The 20573-nt window shown below is 42.0% G+C and overlaps 1 protein-coding gene across 3 annotated transcripts in view; it reads right to left on the bottom strand.

The window, feature by feature from the left end:
* chd4a (chromodomain helicase DNA binding protein 4a) overlaps positions 1-7389 on the bottom strand; it is a 36917-nt gene extending 29528 nt beyond the window's left edge. For all 3 annotated transcript variants that reach the window (XM_049601957.1, XM_049601959.1, XM_049601958.1), the window contains exons 1-4: positions 7182-7389; positions 6533-6689; positions 1133-1242; positions 409-651 (exon numbers count right to left, since the gene is read on the bottom strand). In XM_049601957.1, the coding sequence (XP_049457914.1) occupies positions 409-651; positions 1133-1242; positions 6533-6593 (414 nt within the window). In that variant the 5' untranslated portion in view covers positions 6594-6689; positions 7182-7389. The remainder of the gene's footprint in view (positions 1-408; positions 652-1132; positions 1243-6532; positions 6690-7181) is intronic.
* Between the last annotated feature and the right edge of the window lie 13184 nt (positions 7390-20573).

The following is a 20573-nucleotide window of genomic DNA, read 5'->3' as shown; positions in this document are numbered from 1 at the left end:
TGTTCAACTGTAATACGAGACTGTATGTTACCAGTCAGCCAGAATATTGTTATCAGACGGGCAACTCACATTACATCACCCACCAGCGGGAGCATTTATTGGTCTCGTGCAGAGCAGTGCATTCTGGTAGTTGTAGGTTTTCTACCTCTTGAGCAAACGCAAATGCCACAGCCCTTTTCTGTGTTTCCTCCCGTCATATAGCACCAATTTATAATGTATATGCATCTTTGTACTGCATAGACATTGTAGCTTTTATGAAAAGACCATCTTTACAGTAGTGAAATAAAGATAAATGCTTCCTATCTTAATTCTTGTGTAAGAATTAAGCCATCATTAGAGTAGATGAAGAGCAACTTCACCACAACACATTGCTTTTACCCCTCAAACACCCTGCCTGGTTTTCCTCACCGAGCTGTCGTCGTCATCATCGTCCTCATCCTCCTCAGGCTCCGGCTCTTTCTTCTTGGAGCTGCTCCTCTCTGCGCCGGTACTGCTCCTCTTCTTTTCTTTGCCGCTGCTGGCTCTCTTCTTCTTTTTGCGTCCAGGAGTGTAGTCGCTGCCCTCGCTGTCAGAGCGCTGGGCAGGGCCGCCATCTTCACCCTCGTCCACCCCGCCCACGTCCATGGGCTCCGGGGAGCTCATGGGAAGCTCCTGGGACACGGATGGCAAAGACAGAACTTATCAAGCTGAGACATTCATGTTCAAGAATGATCAGATAAAAGGGAAACAGATCTCTTGCTGAAATTTGACAACATTTTCTAATAACACTATAAAATACTGCAAGATAAAATGTATTTCATAAGGGAAAGATGAAATATGATTCAGTGTCATCCATTGAATTCTACCAAATGAGGACAGGAAGAAAGTCTTGAGCATATTACACTCCCAACTACTTCAAGCATATTTGACTTTGTTGGCTGTTTTGCCTACATGAGAAGATTATCTAAGTCTGCGGGCAGTTATGCTTTTTATTGTGTGTGAAGCTTAAGTAACAGTGTCCGGGTTTTAGTTTCTATTGAACACATCATCTGGGACATGTGATTAAAAAGTTGTCACATTTTTCTTTCATGCTGTAGCTACAGTAAGAGACCACACAAACAAACAAACAAACAAACACAATCTGCATCCTTACCTCTCGGCGCGACCTCCTCTTGCTGCCCTTGCTCTCTTTGCTCTTCTTAGCCTTCTTCTTCTTCTTCACCTTCGGAGTCTCGTTCTCTGAGATCTCGTCTTCCTCATCGTCTGCAGAATCAGGCCAGCAGAGACATTTCATGGTTAAAGACAAAGATAAGAGCAGCCATGTGCGTCGGTGTTTATGGGCCGCGTGATAACGTTACTTAACAGAGACGTGTGAGGGTAGCATGTGTATCAGCAGACACTTGCATATCCTGCCATAAGCAAAAGACAAGCTGGTAAACTTTGGCTGGATCAGTTTGTTTACTGGCAGGTTAACAACTTCCTGTCATTGAGCAGCTTCTATCATGTGTGCTTGTATTTTGATTTTTTTTTTTAGTCTGCAGTATTGTTTCTGTTGTGGCTGAATGAGGAGGTGAAATATTGATTGAGGTTACTTATGCTGCGTTCACATGGAGTCAGGCCGATGGCAGACAGACAACGCCTTATGGACTTCACAGGGAAAAAACAGTTTGACGGAATGGCAGGACGGTAAAACAAAACATGCATGACAATATGTTGTAATGGTGACAATGTATTGTTTACAAAGAATGGAATGAAATGTAATATATAAAATTAGCCCATTGAGTGTCTATTATTTTATGTAAGTAATGCCCAGTGACTGTACAGTGTAAACATAAAGCGGAGTGATGATGTGCTAAGGAGAGAATAAAGTCATGCTTTGTCACAATGTGTGCAGAATTTGGAAGTTCTCTGCGGTTTGTCATGATAAGCCGATCCGGTCCAGTGTACATGTCAGTGCATGTGGGTATCACACTGGCTGGCTCATAGCTGCCGCTATGCACTGCGCTCCTACCGCTACTATCCGAACGGCATTGTCGCCAAGTGCAGCACTCACCCTCCAGTTTGCCCCTGGTTAACACTGTTAGCTCTGTCAGCATTGTTGCAGTTGTTTAGCGCTGTTTATAGAGTTAGCACTGTTTGCTGCTAGTTGCCGGCTCAGCCACCTCCATGTTGAGAATTGTATGCAGACAACTCATGCTCTGAATTTGCTGAGAGCCCCTATAATTAAACACAGGCAGCATCAACTCTCTGTATTGGCCTATACTCAGAGCCCAGGTACTGTATCAGGAGCATAGTAAGTCAGATCAGTGCATTCCTACTCAGGACAGCACAATTTCTCTTTTGCTGTGAACAACTAACTTACTCTTTGCTTTTCAACTCAAGCCAGGGAACAAAGTCTTGACTTAAGCAGGATAATTTAGCCCTCTTTCCACCCCTGCCAGGCTGCAAGCACATTCACTTGGTGTCAAATGACATTTAAGTGGTCCATGATTAGATGGCTAGAATAAAAATGAACAGGCACCCCGAGAACCATGACTAGTAGAGACTAGGATAGCGGTTTGGGTTACTACCCCATTTTACAACTTAGCCTCGGGGGGAGGGGGTGATTCAAATCAGTTTTGCTCTAGTGGTTAAACTTGTAATTTACAACTGATTAGTCATTATAATTACCACACCCTCCTGCAGGCCTTATGACAGAGAGGATCCCAGTCCACTGTTTGGCACTGCCTCAGTGGCTCCAGAGTGAAGTGGTGTGGCACTCAGAGCCTATTAATGTAATTGACTATGGTAAAAAGTAAATGGCAAGAAGCCATTAAGATGCACCTGGTGAGGAAGAAGCATTAATGTGATGAGCTTTTTAGGTCATATAAAGGAGACCAAGCTGTGTGTGTGTGTGTGTGTGTGTGTGTGTGTGTGTGTGTGTGTGTGTGTGTGTGTGTATGCATGTGTGCTCATAACTGGAAATTCAGGTGGGGAAAATAATCATATTGATCACTCACTGTGATCTACATAATATTCTGAGAATAGTGTTTTGTTTAAAAACCGGGGCCCCATTTTCTAAAAGCATCTAAAATTATCTGAGTCCATCTGAGACTTGGACTCAAGGCAGTCATAAAGATTGAGATTTCGCAACTGTATTTCACTTTGACCATGTAGAATCTTAGAACGGCAACTAAAACGGGCATCAGAAAGACCTTTATTCTAAGCTGCATGAAAAGCACTGTTGACAAAGCTATGAAAGGAAAATGTTGCATTAATGTGTAAATGTAATGCTAAGCACAGACACCTGAAAGACTTACAACTGATTTGCAATTTGCTCATAAAAGCTTGTGCTGAAACAATTAAATCGATGAAGCTGTTATTCCAATCAACAGAAGATTATTAGTAACTATTTTTGCAAGCTGTTTTTCGTGCACTGATATTTATCATTTCTGGTTCCGGCTTCTCTAACGTGAAGTTTTGCCACTTTTCTCTGCTTTACATCATTGTAAAATATCCCAGCATTTGCAGTCAGGGCCCCAAGGCTCTGGAACTGTCTGCCCGGGGGAATTAGGTTGGTCAGTTCAGTTATCTCTTTGACGTCCCTTCTTAAAACATACTTTTTATCAAAGAGCCTTTCCTAATTGTACTTGAGTTCTAATTTCATTTTAACTGTCTTCTGTTTCCTTCGTTTTATACACCAAATTGGTATGTCTTTATCTGTTTTTCTTTTAAAAACTAGATTTAATGACTTGTATGGTTTATCTTGCTGCCTTGTGAGGCACATTGTGACACTGTTTTTGAGAAAAAAACTGTTATGATTGTTCTATATTTAGCTTTACGTGTTGCTGGCTGCACAAAACAAACATCAGATTATATGAACCTGGACTCTGGGAAACTGTGGACATTTTTTTGTGAAAATCTATGGACTAAATGTTTAATCAATGATGAAAGTTTGTTGCAGCTCCAATTGTGACTTAAACTTGCATTTACTCAAGCACAACACTTAAGCACAATTTTGAGGTACTTGTACTTTACTTGAGTATTTCCATTTTATGCAGCTTTATACTTCTACTCCTCGACATCTCGAGTGGGAAATATTGTACATTTTACTACATTTCTTTGACAGCTTTAGTGACTATAAAGATCTAGATGATTAAAACGACATATAACAAGCCAATGCATTCTGATGCATCATTACAGATTAAACTACCCAGCAGTGTACTAAGTAATTAAAATCAACTTCACATTTTCCAGCTGCAACACTGAAGTGATGAACACATTAATGCAACAGTAATATTAATAATCCAAAAATATTATATATTATTATAATAATAATTTTTGAATTTGCGGCAAACAGCATAATAGATACTTTAAATTTGAAACATGTCGTCATTAAACATGTGTCCTCTACAGTGGTTTATTGTAACATAATAAAAGTACTTTGTTTCATGTATGTTTTGGGAGTATCTTTGGTTGAGTTTGTATATTTCTGCCAATTTTCACATATACTCCACAACATTCTCTAAATAAATGTATACTTTACTCCTACACATTTCCCCTGAACATCTTTGTCACTTCCTACAAAACAAGGAAGGAAAGGAGGATGGGAAGAGGGAGGAAGGCACAGAAGGACGAATTAAGGGATGTTGATGTTGATCTTAAATCCTACAAGTTATGAAAAAGACCTTCCTATTCTATATGTAATGTACGGCCCATTTTTTAAGGTGGTGTACTGGTTACACAGAAATAAACTATGTAATTCTCAAAATTCTGACCACCTGCTTTTTCATCAACAGCCTTTACTTTTGCTTTAACTTTCAATACTTAAGTACATTTAATATCCTAAAATTACTTTAATTCCTAGGTAAAGGTGGTATCAGACACTTAAAGACTTTTACTCTAGTAATATTCTAATAGACAGAGGTAGATGAAGTATCTGAAAGCTGCACTAAATAAAAGTACAATTATCTTACCAGGAAATAACTTTGGTGGAAGTTAAAGTCACCTATCACTATATTACTTGAGCAAAAGTCTTAAAGTATCTTCACTGGACTTGAGTATCACAAGAAATCTATGATATCAAATATACCTAAGTATTAAAAGTAAAATACAACTAAGGGCTGTTGATGAAAAAGCAGGTGGTCAGAATTTTGAGAATTACATAGTTTATTTCTTCTTAAAACCACCTTTAAAATGGAGAGTACATTACCAAGGAAGAAAAACAAGGTCTTTTGCACAACTTAAAGGATTTAAGAATAAAATCCAGTTTTCCTTCCCTACCATTGCTTCATTTTCCCATCCATCCTTTCTGCTCTATATTGTAATAACTAAGATGCTTCTGGGAAATGTATTGGAGTATAAGTTAACGCTGACAGAATAACAACTCAAGTAAAGTACAGATGCTCCCAAAAACACCTGAGTACTGTAACAAAGTATTATCACTTTGGTACCTTACACCACTGCTAAGAGGTGACTTCAGCTTCTACCAAAGTCATTTTCTGCAAAGATATCTGTACTTCTACTCAAGTGTGGCTTTAAGGTAGCTCATCCAACCCTGGGCCTTAATAAAGCAACACCTTGAATGCAGCACTTTGACTTGTAACTGTGGTAGTTAGACTCAGGTTTAATATCTGAATACTTCTCCCACCACTGATGTATTTCCAGTTGCAGTGTCTGATATGAGATGACACAGGACAAGCATGGTCGAGCAACAATTAATGTGCCTGTTCTGAGGAACAATCAGAACAATCACGTGCATTAGGATCCGAAAATGTAACCCGATTTGCACATCTTTTGTTAGGGGTGTGTTCCTGTTTGCACCATATTTTGTTTATGCAGCATCACTTGACGGATTGATAAAAGTTGGGGCTATTTGATGAATGAAATGCGGGTTGTTTAGTCGTTTTTAGCACTTGAAGCTAACTTGCAGGACTTCTTGTTCTCAATGGTTCCACCGTGTACAAAGCGCGTGCTCGTCGATATTATACAAACTGTAAACAGTGTGATCTTCGACCTGACCAGTCTATATAAATAGCGGATGTTTGAGAACATACAACGGTTAAGACATGTTTTAGATGTGGTTGGATTATATTGTATTATTTGTACTTTTTCCTCACACTCAAACCGAAGGCGCCGGCCATGAGGAGGGGAGCGCTTCAGAACGTCATCCGCCAGCTTCCAAGCTAACTGGCTGCCTCCATCTTGTCATCGACACGTAAATAATACCGGTAGCAGGCTAACGTTAGGCCCCGGGAACATGCCGGTGAGTCGGCGTGACTTCACGACAATGCAGCTATCAGCCACATCGCCCCTGGCTGTGGTTTGGGTAAAAGCGTGATTTTTAAAGAAGGTTTTTTTAAATAGCAGCGACGCCGCTAAGAAAGAAAGGCGAGTTTGCTAGTTTTGCCGCGAACATTAGCTACCCGGTAGTTAGCAGCTTTGACTAGCGAGCGCATTGCTAACGAAACATGATTGATACGAATGTCAAAAAACACACACATCTGCTCGTGATGCTAGCCTACAACCAGTGTGAACATTAGCAGTGTCGGCTAACAAATGAGCCTTGTCTTACCGTGCATTAACCGGTCCTCGGGGGCTCCATAATCATCTCTGTCATCCTCGCTTCCAGACATAGCGGACAACAGAAAACTTTCTATTTAGTTAGCTAACAGTTTAGCTAACTAAATAAAGTTATTTGTTTGTCGGATAATCCAGAGTTCTGACCCAGTCTTGAGTCCGTCCCAAGTCGTGGTGTGTTGGTTAGGTGCGGGCACCCGGCCAGGTTTCGACAAGGGAAATAAGAACAAAAAAAAAAGAAAACGGAAGTGAATATTTAGCAGCAAAGAGCATTCAAAACACAGCACCCGGTGAAAGCGACATAAACACTCACCGCATGGACTTCTCGGACAATAAATCTAACTTTATCTGGCTATCAAGTTGGACAGCTCACAAAGATTAGCAACCTCACTCACTCCATCTCTGCGTTCAGCTGACATGCCATCTTGCCACAATCGTTAGTTTCCGTGCCATTAGCATGCGTGCTAGCCGAGCTTGACCGGCGGCCAGCCTCAGATTTGAGACAAACTAAAAGAAACGAGCCGCTCTCATACTTTCATACCTTATCTTAAAAGAACTGCCCGGCGTCTGAGGTTACCTCACCTCGACCATCTTAACCCTGACTCTTTTATACAAACAATAAAACCAAAAACTGGGATACTCACAACTTGATCACACTGCTTCCAAAAAACAGTAACTCCGGGCTCACTTTGTCTATCAATCAATACTTGGAAGCTCTTTATGTTAAAGTAACGGTATACATATAATTTAAATATATTTCCGTGTTTTCTTTTTTTTTTGTAGGCAGTGTGTGCGCACGACGCCGTCTCCTCTTTCTCTGCCTCGCACACTACACACACCCCGCGCGCGCACACACACACACAAAGAGATCAGGGGGCAGGCATCCCATAATATCCCCCCCCTTCACACATACACACTCTTCACTCACCCCTCCCCCACTCTGCATAGTTACCTTGCAACGTACAGACCATAATAGTCAACTCACCCCCTCCCTCCTCTACAGTCTCTTCCCCATTCCTCCATGCACACCCCCCCCCCCACACCCTTAGCAACCGGGGTTGCCATGGAGACGCTCACCCCCCCTCCCACCCCCGTGCGGCATCCCATAATAGTAATGAGCGCAGTCACTGACATCCCTCAATAAGCATAACTCCAAAAAGAGAGAGATAGGAGAAAGGAGGCGAGAGAGAGAAAAAAAAAGGAAAAGCCGTCACATGGCAACTGTGTGTGCCACATGACTGCTTAACTTGAGTGTGCATGTTTGCATGTATGCGCAGGCACTGTACTGTATATGAGCCCGGCTGCACAGGATGTAGACGCAAGGCAAAGGTTGGTGACCACCTCTGAAAGCACTTTAGGGTCACCAGAAGTGGGGTGACAACCGGTGACCCAGGTGCAACCCCCAACTTCATATGAGGCTTTATCAGCTTAAATATATGGATTCTTTATATACATGACTCACCATAAAGATCATCAGCGCACATGAGGGCCAACAAGCAAGGCTAGCTGGTACAAAAAAAAAAAGTCTTGCGAGCAGGTCAGTGTGAGGTTAAAAAGTCAGGTTCCAAGCACGGCCCTCCAGGGAGGAGGTCACAAAGGTCAAACTGTAGTCAAAACCTTCAAGTGTGCTGCTTTAAGCCCCCCTCAAAACAAGAAACAGGGAGCCCAGAAGTACCAGAGCCAAGCCAACAGCTGAGTTAAGCTGTCTGCACACACACTCTCTCACACACATACACACAGACAGGCTTGCTCCACAGGCTGCTTGGAAATGCATTGCAGTCAATGGTGGGAAAAACGTCTGGGTCCTAGACAGTTTTTTCCCACCATTAACTGTCTGCAGTACATTTAGACTGTGGAGCGAAAAGGCAGAACTGTTTGTGCTTAGTGTGGCAGAGAGGCTTCTGAATGACGTTTCACCACATGGGAAATCAACAGCGTGCATGTCAGCTAATGGGGAACTCGGTATTCGGGGCCTGCGAAGCATCAGAGTGAGTTATGCATTGTTATTGTAGCACTGCAGGACGAGTCTGCACTGCTGATGCTGATCGAGTCACTCACAAGTGTGCAAAAAAGGGCCAAAATCAACAGCTGTTTCATGAACCAGAACACAGTATATAGCCAAAAGTATGTGGACATTAAGGGGAGCGTAATTGTACACACACAACTAGGAGCAAGGCTTAAACGATAGTCAGGAGCAACACCTGCACGATAAAGGCCCTGACACACAAGGCCAACGGTCGGCCATTGGTCAGGCTGTCGGTGAGCAGTCATTGCCTAAGTCTTGGCGGTGTGTCCCGCATCATTGGGTCTAATCAACCATTGTCAGCTTCTCATTTTTAATGTCATTAACAGACGAGCTTTGCTGTCTACGCTGATTCAGTAGACAGCGGAGCCCGTCTGAGCAGCATTCCTAGGGGCCTGAACGTAACATGTTTGTTTTCGTCATGCCCTCTTGACTTTAGCTGTTTGTTTCCTTTCCCCACTTCCGTTTCTCTTCTCATGCACTGAGCTGATCCGCCAATCAGAGTGATTAAATTCACTGATGGGCTCCACTGTCCTGACCCGTGGAGTCCGTCTGTAAATGAAATCACCATCATGCGCCATTGACAGACAGGCTACACTGTCTATGGTGTTGATTCAGCATGTTGGATTGGCATCACAGACAGCGGAGCACATTGGTAAATGAAATCACCATTATACGGAATGCACTGACAGGCTCCACCATCGATGACACTGATTCAACATATTGAATTGGCCGAGACTGTCGGTGAATGAAATCACTCTGATTGGCGGTTCAGCCAGTGCTCAAGAAGAAAAACATAAGTGAGGAGAGTAAAACAAAAGGCTCGTCTTGTCTTTCGATGTGAGGAGGGTGTCAGACTTTAACCATTAAAAGTCTTTTCAAACATAAATTGATACGCATTAGGTCATAGGCCTCCATTTGATGATTTTGCTTCAGGAACATCCACCTGAAAAGAATTCTAAACCACAGTTGAGGAGATAACTGTGGTGCAAATGAAGCCTATGATCAGAAAAGTGACTCTTATGCTTCTTACCCACATTGGGTTAACTTCTGAGTGAATCAGGTAGTGGAAATAAACTTTCTTTCTTGGGACCCCCTGGAACTCCCTCAAGGACCCCTGGTTGAAAACCACTGGACAAAACTCTCATTTTATTCCGTGGCATTGAGCTTTTTCTTAATTAGAATCACACAGCTTCAGCCAAACCACACGGAAACAACCCCAGACATGATAGAGTGCTGCAGGAATGGGTCCTAAAACCCAGAAATGAGTTAGCATTTTAGCACTCCAGCTTCCCTTGTCTCGAAGTCAGTGGTTATTTTTTGAACAGGTTTTGGTTAGATGCCTGAATAAGGTCTGTACAAGCTTAAGAGATTTTCACATTTTGCTCTACGATATAAAGTGTGTCAGTAAACACCCACTTGTAAATTTTGAAGCTTTTGTGTGCCTTAAAAAAATACAGTTGCTACCAAGTGGCTAAATGAGACACAGCTTTACAACCTGCAACTTCAAGTCATGCAACTGTAGTGTAGTTCGTTTAAAGCCTAATGTTAGCTTTTTACCTCTTGCAATTGCATTTATGCTTTAAAGATAATAAAAATGGTACTCATTTGTGACGATTATCTTGCTGAACAAAAACTGTTAAGTATCATAAAAATTTTTGCCACAGGGCTTTTTTTCTTTGAGCGAATCGGGTGGATGTTAACTTCCGTGTTGGCCTTCAAATAAGCATCATCTCTGCAGCACTCTATGTAAACGCAGGGGGAGTGGTGTCTACATACTTTTAACCAATGTATGTTTATAGAACATAAAGGAGAATATCTGGTTCAGAGAGAAACTTGCAAACAAGCAAAGATGACAGCTGGTGGTACTTTCCCAGAGTGAGTCTACATTAGTCACATATTATGAATGACTTAATGTGCAGAAAAAAGCCCACTTTCTTACACACTGGGGGATTAATCATTATAATGTAATGCACATGAATGCAATTGTGTCATTTTACCTGTAAATTGGAAAATTAGCAACAGTATGGCACTGTTTCATGAATCTACTGAGAAGTTATTCATGTCAGCATATTGTTGCAGTGCCCCGACTCTTTGGCTTTTAACCCTTTTCAAGCTGTCCCTCTCTCCTCTCTCTTGGCTCTGGCTAAAGGCCTCTCCCTCCCTCTGGATCTACAGTCGGCTCTGACTCAGCACACCCTCATTTTGAGTCTATCTCTTTCTTTCTCTTCTGGCCTGTCCTTTGTCCCATCGCCGACAGCAGCAGCACTCTTCCCTCTCTGTATCCCGACACAAAGACCGACTTAAAAAAAAAACAACTTCTCTGTCTTTCCTTTCTCTCCATTCCTTCCTTTTTTTCCTCCCTCTTTTTGGTTTGCATCTTCCCCCCTCCCCCACACTTCTCTTTTTCCTTGACTATGGACACAGTGTTCATGTGTGCATTTGGGGAGGGGGGGGGGGGGTGTAGGATGAGGGGTGGTGGGGGGTAACATCCTATAATCACCAATCAGAAGAATACTGGGGGCAGTTGTCATAGAAACCTCGTGCACGGCTCTCGACGCCCCTCCCACCCCCCCAACCACCACCACCACACTCACAGAATTGCATATCACATAATGATAATAATATCATTTCTGAGGGAAAAAGGAAAAAGGAGGAGGTGGAGAGAAGGGAGGTGTGTGGTGGTGGGGGGAGACTACAGACCATAATAGTGCTCCTGTGCTGCAAGTCGCCATGGAGATAAGCAGAGGGGTGGCGGTGGTGGAGGAGGGTTAAAGGCGGGGGTCAGATTATCATGTAAGTCAAAATGCATACCATAATACTTCTTGACTGCTCCTTCGTCCCCCCTCCTCCTTCCCCCTGCCTGCTCAGACACCATCTCCGCTCCACCTATCGTGCCCTACAGAACACGCTCCGAAACTGCGCCAGATAACAAAGTGCAAATGGATTTGATCAGACCCCCAACATGTCTGCCACATGAGATAAGACACAGCAGCGGCTGACAGATGGAGAGAACAAAAAGAAGTGAAAAATTAGATTGGTACATTGGTGTTGTGCGGATGTCCCAGACGGTTCTAGTGATGTTGTGGCGTTCAAATCTGTCCCATGACCTTTTCATCCACTGTCATCTTTCCCAACTGTGTCCTAGTTCCTGTCTCACTTTGTATGTTAGGAACATAGATGTACAAAAGGAGCTGGCTACAGCGTTGGAGACTGGTCCCGTTCATTCCTATGAAAGATGTTGAGGGGCACATGAAGCCAAAAAAGTTTGACTTATTTGTATAGAATTACCTGGATCTTCTGCATCGTTCGGCCCATAGAACAAGCACACTAGAAACTTTTGCCAATCAAGCAGCTAACTTCCGGTTAAGCCCTCCGCTATCTTGAATGGGGATGAAATTATTTAATGGTGTGGGCCAATTTTTGAAATGTTAATAGATCGAATGGATCAACGAGTAGGAAGGTTGTGTTGATCAAAAACTGAATCCACTGTTTTCCAAATGTCTCTTTCTCTATGGGAAAAGTCTTTTTGGGATCCATGGTATTATGTGACAGACCTAAAATTTGAAAATCCACAGTTGGCCACTATGTTAAATTGGCTTCAAATCCCAGCGCTGCTCCTTGGACTTAGAAAAATACTGTGATTTATCCAAGTATGTTGGTGTAGACAGAGGCAGTCATTCTCAAGCTTAAGACCACCTTGTAGAGCGCAGATGAAACACTTTCACATCTTAAATTAAACAATGACGGACAAAATTAACGATGTAAATGAATCTGTTGACAGCAGCCATGTTGGGAAATTGGACCATAGAGCTGTTGCAACTGCAGGCCATGAATATATAAAGAAAAATGGATACAAAATTTGATACATAGATTGACTTTTCAGGTAAAGAATTACCTGGATCTTACACATCATTTGACCCATAGAGCAAGCGCAATGGAGACTTTCGCCAGCCGAACAGCTAACTTTTTGGTTTAGCGCTCTGCTAAATTCAATGGGGATATAATAATTTAGTCATGCTGTTCTTCTAGACTTTTGAATTTTTTTTGGACCAAATATTTTGTTATTTTTCTGGCTGTTAACATTATACTCACCTATCAGTCAAAAAGCTGTTGGAATATCTAGGAGATTATACTCACTTCCTTCTCTGTAACACATCCATCTACCTAGTTGTACACCCACCTCATCAGCTACCACCACAACACTGTGCATGGATCAAATCGTGAAGTGAAACAAATCATTTCATAGGGGTTGTGACATTAAAAAAAATGTTATTCCACAGATTTACATCTGTTTCTTTGATAATGTAATTCTATGGGAAAAAGCCTTTTCAGGCTCAATGGCATCCTGGAAGTTGTAATTTGACAACAATAGCCCTTTCCCACTGCACAAAAAACCCCACTAACATCTACCATCTGACATTTGTATGTATCGAGAGAGGTTACGATTAGCATTAAGGCCCGAGTCAATGACTCTGCCGTAATCATGGGCATTTATTGGGCCTGTCTCCAGTTGGCAATGATGGAAATACAACACCTGGGTGAACTCACTAATTTTATTAGCTTTACCAGCGAGATGCAGTGTTGATCCATACTACTCTGCCCTGAGTTTGAAAGAGAGACTGACTAAGTATGTGATATGCAAAAAGTAACCCCAGAAACCCTTTCACTGGCCTCCATTCTGATTTCTGTTGTTTACTAACCTGTTTTCTGGCCTGCTGTTGAGCATGACACAGCAGTTAAAACCCATGTACACATGCAAATTTTGGTGGAAAAGGGGTATATGTCAAAATGGCTTTAAAACCCAGTACTATTCCTGGGAGGCTTGGTTTGTAATGGTGCTTAAATAATTAGTCAAATAGTTATTATTGACATCATTTATCAAGCAACAAGACTTGTGTTTACTCATGGGGGGTGGGGGTTTAGAACAGTTCATTTACAGCTATGGTATACTGTGATAATGTTATGCAAATGCTAATGCTAACTTTCGCTAGTGAAAAACAGGAAAAACAAAATGTACTTACTGGACAAACTGATCATCCGACTCCTTAGGGGTCATCCAGTACAACTAAACACTGAACAAACCTTTCTCAGGTGACCAAAACATTACAGTTAACTTTAATGAACTAAACACACTGAAATAATGACATCTCTGTGAATCGTTAGCAAACCAACGTTAGCTTACGTTAGCTAACCAACGTTAGCTAACCAACGTTGTAATCGAGGTAGTGACTTGTTAACAGATGGCACTCACCTGTCACTCACAGTGGCCAAACCCTAAATTATGCGTAAATTTATGCCTTAACAACAGTTAAATGGGTGAGAAATATAAAAATTCACTGCAGTTGTCATGAAAAGTCGAATTACTCCCGCATGTGTACAGTCAATCGGACCCAAACTGGCCGAGGCCCTTTGCACATGCTCCATAGTTTCTGCCCTAGGCTTTGACCCAGTAGCTGAACAGCATTAAATGCGTAACAGAAGAAGAAGCCAAAAACAACATGGCAAAATCGACATCCAGAGCTGTGCATTTTTGGGATGGACGTGGAGACACAGTTCAAGCTGTGTCAGCTAAGAGAGTTAATTATTTTAAAATATATTGATGGGAGGAATGGCGACCTGTTTAAATAAGTGGCAGAACAGCTGGACGACACTTGATTGTTTGGTCTGTGACGTAGTAGATCAACCGGAAAAACATATCGGCATCTATCGTCGTACTTTGGTCAGTAAGTTGAGTCTTCCCCCTTGCTTGTATACTGAGACAAGGACAGTAGCCTAATTAAATGGCCAAGTTGAGCTATAACTGTAGCATTTACATGTACTGAGTGAAAACTTTAAGCTGATGGTGGTACTCAGTCAAAAGTCCAGGGATCACTGAAGTTATAGGTTTAATGTTTTGTGACTAAAAATGCCAAACATTACTCTTTTAATCATGCATTTCTCTGTTTTATATCATTACAAACTGAATATCTACAAATCAGCTCTCCAGGCATTTGTTGCCTAATTGCACAGAGATGGAAATTTTCCAGCTCACCAGTCTTTTGTAATATTTTTCTGTCACGCCTATAGCACACTTGTCCCCTCTAGTCACAGTCTGACTGGTCCCAGTGCAGACAGCTCGGCTGAAATCCAAAATCCAGTTGTGAAAACATGTAACAATGATTTTTCACCCAGTTTTCGATCCATACTGATCCGGTTTCAACATCACACTATGTCAAAATGTATATCTAAAATTGGTTTAACTGCAGGGAATATGATGAACTACAAGAGAGGCTGACATTTTTATCAGCACAAAGGACACTGCAAAAGATCTACTGTAGTTTGGGCAGTAAACCAGACAAACCACTGCACATAAACACGTTCATGGCTCCGTCTCTGCCTCAATAATTTACATTTAGAGGGGAAAGGGAGTTTATTGTGCTCAGTGTGCTGCTCAGATAGTTTGCCGATCAAGTTTTTTGATGAATTCCCAGCTGCCACTCTGCCTCTGTGTCTTTGTGCTGCCTCCTCTCTCTCGGGTCTTGCTACCTTCTTGTATGTGAGTCACTCTGCACCTGAAGATAGATACTATTTCCCCGACATACATCATAGTCTGTGCACGTCGAGCTGTGATGGTGATGCACGCGCACACACACACACAAAGCGTGTGTAGACTGGGGGAGTGAGGGGGAAGGAGGTGGTGGAAGGGGGGAAGCCACCGCACACAAAAACAGGCCTAGGCCAGATCATAATACTTACCCCCCCCACCCACCCCATTTCTTTCTTCACCGCCTTCGCCCCTCCCCCCATCTGACAACACAGACATCCCATAATATGCATTTGCCTGCCCCCCTTCCCCACCACCTCCTCCTCCTCCTTTCTTCACTGCTTGGCCTGCCACTCCATAATAATCACACTGCTAATTCGCCTCCTCTCTCAGTCCCCCCTCCTCCCTCTCCCTCCCCTCCACCACCACAGCCACCATCATCATCATTTCCTGTCTTATAGGTTCCTGAAGTGCAGAGTACAGTATGTCTCTCCAAACAGCAGCCACTTAAAGAGGCTCAAAATACCCAGCCTTCCTATCTGTGACGTCTTCATCGCACTTCGTCAACCCGGGGTTCCTCTCTCTCCCACAGCTACTCAGTAGTGCAGATCATCACTGATACTAATAGATATGAGACACAGGCTGTTTATCCGGTCTGAACCACAGGGGGAAAGTTCATCATGTTGTGTTTTTTTATGGCTTGGTAATTACAAAATCAAGACATTCTCATTCCCAGGTCATCAAATACCAATGCTGTGTCGCGTCCCCTCTGTGTCTTATACTTACGCACAAGTCATCCTTTAGTGTCTATGTGTGACGCACAGCCATCTCTTGGGCGAAAGACACTTTAACACCTGGTTAATATTGTCAGTTGTGGTGAGGTTTAGGCAACAAAACTACTTAGTTAGGTGTAGGTAAGTTACGTAATGTAATGTTAAAACAAACATTGACTTCTGCTTTCACACAGGACATGAACAGTGGTCTCTTGGGGTGAGAGTCTGTGTTTGTTTGACCCACCCACCAACCCTATGTGGAGTTTCTGCTCTTTTTGCTACATCAGTTGCTCAGAGAATCAGATATTTCAGCAGACATTAGAGTTATTTGAAAGCGCAGTGCATCTCAGAAGCTCCTTTTACTATGCTTGTGCAAGGTGGAAAAAGTGCACCATTACTCCGCCTAACTGTTCTGTATAAGAGGTATGATCGCGGAATGGGGAGACAGAGTTGTCTCACCTTTAAACCAGCAGTGGAGGTAGTAATGGCACCAAATCTACGTCTGTGTAAAAAGGGACAGTCGGCAGAATTGGGACCATGGGCCAGACCAGTGTGATGTTATAATGATGTGTTATGTGTGTGACCCATTCCCAGGAGATTAAAAAAGCAGGTGGTAGCAGTTAGCACCTAACTCAAAGAAGAAGAACAGCTTCTGAAAATGTACGCAAATTGAGAAAACAATGAGGTCCAGGAGCTCTTTACCCTGTCAAACTGTCAAACTAGGCAGTGATAATCAAATATGAATCAAGAATCTGTTACTGCTTTGCTTATTTCTCACCTCAAATGTTTTCAGAAATATATTTTAGTTTACTGTTTAGCTGTAAAATGAGAAAGCTTATGACCTGGTGACCATGTTGGAAACAGTCAAATGAAGCATCATCCACCAGCCAGAGCAAACTTTCTCATTTTACAGCTAAACAGTACACTTAAATATGCTTCTGAAAACACTGGAAGCAAGACATAGGCATAAAAGAATCTTGACTCATATTTTATCAGTGCTGCCTAGTTTGACAGTGTGACTGCAGGTCATGAACAGTGATTGACATGACTGACAGCTACATTAGAGACTCCTTGGCTCTGATTGGTTGTTTACGTTCATGTGTAATAATGCCATTAGAAGCAGTTCGAAGAGTCAGAGGAACATAATATTTTTCACAGACTATCTGTCTCATGTACTGCTGAGTCGATGCAGTGACAGTTTCAGCAAATACAACAAAAAGTTACTATTCTATGCATCCTTAAGGCTGACACCTGTGTTAAAGAATCCTCAGCTCTGATTTGTTGTTGCTGACCATGCCACGTTCGATTCCGACAAATGCCATTAGATGCAACAGGAGGAGGGACACAATTTTTTCACAGACTATCTGTCTCATATAATATTTTGTGCATGTAGTAACAGTTTCCGCAAATACGATAAAAAGTTATTTTCAGAAAAGTTACCAACTGTAGCTTTCGGTGGATCGATAGTCTGGTTTAATTCAGCCCGTTCTCATTTACAGGTTGTCATATAGTGATGCTTTGTCATGCTGCTCAGTGTGATACCGACAGTGAAGGCACCATTTAGTATCTCTATAGTCGTGTTTACACAGAGATCACCCTATAGGGCGACTACGAAGTCCTGCCGGCTTTGCATTTTTACACAGAAACAAACAACGGCAGCATCAAGCCGCTCCAGTGTGTGATCTTAGACAGCACCGGAAGCAAATGAGGTGTGACAGCATCAGCCTCTAGTGAGACATATAACATACGTGTCGGCAGCAACTTATTAACAATAACAATGGCATTAACATGGCAATAACAATCACTTTGCACACCAAGTGCATGATTTTTATCTACATATTGTCACACATTTTTGTCACAAAATAAATAGGACCTCACCGTCAAAGTTTTCACAACAGGTTCAATTTTCTGCATTTTTAACTTATCGGTGAAGATTCTCAGTAATCCAGGTCATGGTAATCGTAAGTGCTAATATCGTAGGCAACTGGACTTGCTTGCGTTTCTTGAAGACGTTTCACCTCTCATCCAAGAACTCATTTTGCCTCATTTAGAACTGAAAAAGCTTCTTGGATGAAAGGCGAAACGTCTTCAAGAAATGCAAGCAAGTCCAGTTGCTTCGATATAGCACTTACGACTGCGTTTTTAAGCATCCATCTCTATATGTATGTGTGTGTCTCTGTACCTTGTGCCATTTTCACACTGGACACAAATACACCCTTATATGTCAATTGTCGTGCAGGCGCACATCAGCAGTTGCCTGGCTGTTGACATTTTTTTAGAACAGTGAACAGTGTTTCCCAACTGGGTCAGCTATGGCGTCCAGATTTGTTCTTAGTCATTAATTCAGAGTCCACACAGTTTAATATACTCAGCTTCATACTTGCGTTTGGCCATCTTGTGCAGCTAGTTTGCTGTCTTTGTTAAGTAGCTGTCTGTTAGTCATTCCACAGTTTTTTCCAAACTTGACACATCTGTGAGTCACTTATGGTCAGAATGTACCCGCAACCCACTTTTGGACAACGACCCACCAGTTGGGAACCACAGGTTTAGAAGACTGAAGTCACAGTTTTTTTTTCTAATGCCTTTTGGTTAAAAAGTTACAAGTGGCACTGCACGTAACCTAAATTATAATGGAATAATATTCTGGTCTGAGTACATGTTATGTGATTATATTTTTAAGTGAACCTTTTACTTGTAAATGTGCTATGTGCATGCCGTGCAACTTGTTTGTCAGGACTAAAAAAGATAGATTTTAAAAGTCCTGGCCACAGCCATGGTTACTGTTTGGGTACCAATATGTCCACAGTTTTTGGTACGCTTGTATAGACAGCAGGACCTTTGCTTTGGAGAAAGCCCCTGGTATGTATTTTTGGATTTGGTTTTGTTTTATAATATTCTCATATGGCCAAATTAAAAGAGTAAAAGCTCCACAGTTCCAATAAGCTGCTCCAAACATGTATGAACAGAAACCGAAATGATCTCCATTTTTAGTGAGGTATTAATGAGTATTTTTCCTTACAGCCTTTGTATACCTATAGAGACGAACAAATCCATGACTCTTAACTCTCCTCAGAGATTCCTCTATCAGTGAAGATCTTTCTAGAAACAGAGCAATATTTATGACATCTGTCACTCCACCTGATATTTAATCATAATTAGAACTACATATATCCTTCAGGTGCAGTCACCGTGACTTAATCATGTGTTTACAGCCGCATCAAAAAGTCAAAGTCATGGTGCAAGGACGTACGGAGCTGTACATACTGATCACTAAAGAAATCAATGGCAGAGTGGCTGATGGGATGTCTGTTGGATATGGAGCAGTGACGCTGTGCAGCAGCTGAGGGAGAGGCCAGTGTTTGATGAAGCCTCTCAATCTGTGAGGTCTCCTGAGTCAAGTGTGTTGTCATACGGAGAAGTGATTTTGTTATATTTTTACAGACTTTGAGTCAGACTGAGTGTTAGTTTTATTGGTTTGTCACAGCCATATGTTCCCATCCAATCTGCAGTGTTTTACATACAACAGCTTGTCATCTACGAGACATTGTACTGAGTTGTGTATCATACAAAATGTCATTCAGGGATCATGTTTTCTTTTCTTCGTCCTTTTTAGGCTCTCTGGGCTTCATCTATGTTAAACCCAAACGTTACCTCATTGAGACGTCTTAAGCTATCGTAGTTTTGGAAATAGCATGTATTAATTTACAAGAAGGACACTGATTTGATTAAGCATGGTTTGTCATTTTTAAACACTGTCTCTGACGCTTATACTGTTCCAAGAAAGTTACATTTTGACTCATATGTTTGTCTGTGTTAACAGGTTGCCTCAAAAACTAAACAATGGATTTCTGTCTTATTTAATGGATAGATTTGTCTTGGTTTAACTAGGAAGGTTTTACACACTTACACTACCCCTCCATTTTGCACATTTACACGGGTGTCCTTATTCTTGTTGGAATAGATGGGTATGGCGAAGTGTTAAGCCTCCTGCAGACTGTGAGACTTTAGCAATCTTATAAGTTTAGTGTCAGCTACATCGTGCGACATGGATCTAATAAACATGGGTATGACATTGACTTTGATGTATGCAGACTGTACAATGACAACACTTACTGAATTGTAGGCTACAGCATACAGTGCAACAGCTTCCCATACTGAGTGCACAAGGATGCTGCATGGGTCTCCAACTGTGATGCACAACATAACCTTAAGTTTTGTGGGCACTATATACTGCAGTGTGTGTGTGTGTGTGTGTGTGTTTGCTAGCTGCTAGGTTGCTCTTTCCTTACATGCTTCATCCTTCTTTTTGCGATCATGGGAAGAGCTGGAGAACACATCATATAGGCAAGGCTTCTGCTGCTTTGTGCGTCATTTCACGCTGCATTTCTTTTGGTTGGTTAGCAGATGCAGGTCGTAACAGCAGTCATACAATTAGATGGTCATCCCAAATTTCTGACACTGTCAGACTTTATCCCAGGCTGTCATTGATCACAAGACTGTGACAACGGCCATCCTTGAACCTCTAGATGTAGGGCCACTATTTTAGAGCCCGAAATTGCACAATGTTTAGCAGGCTTATGGGCTACTTGGCCCTCCAAATGGAGGTTTTCCAGAGGCACACTTCAAACTGAGTGTTATGAGAAATCATCAGCATTATGGTTGCATAAACAACAACAAAAAAACACTAATGTATTTTCTTTATTAATAAAGATTT

Source organism: Epinephelus fuscoguttatus, linkage group LG17, assembly GCF_011397635.1.
Source record: "Epinephelus fuscoguttatus linkage group LG17, E.fuscoguttatus.final_Chr_v1".
Classification (NCBI taxonomy): domain Eukaryota; kingdom Metazoa; phylum Chordata; class Actinopteri; order Perciformes; family Serranidae; genus Epinephelus; species Epinephelus fuscoguttatus.
This window is presented reverse-complemented; position numbering and strand designations above follow the sequence as displayed.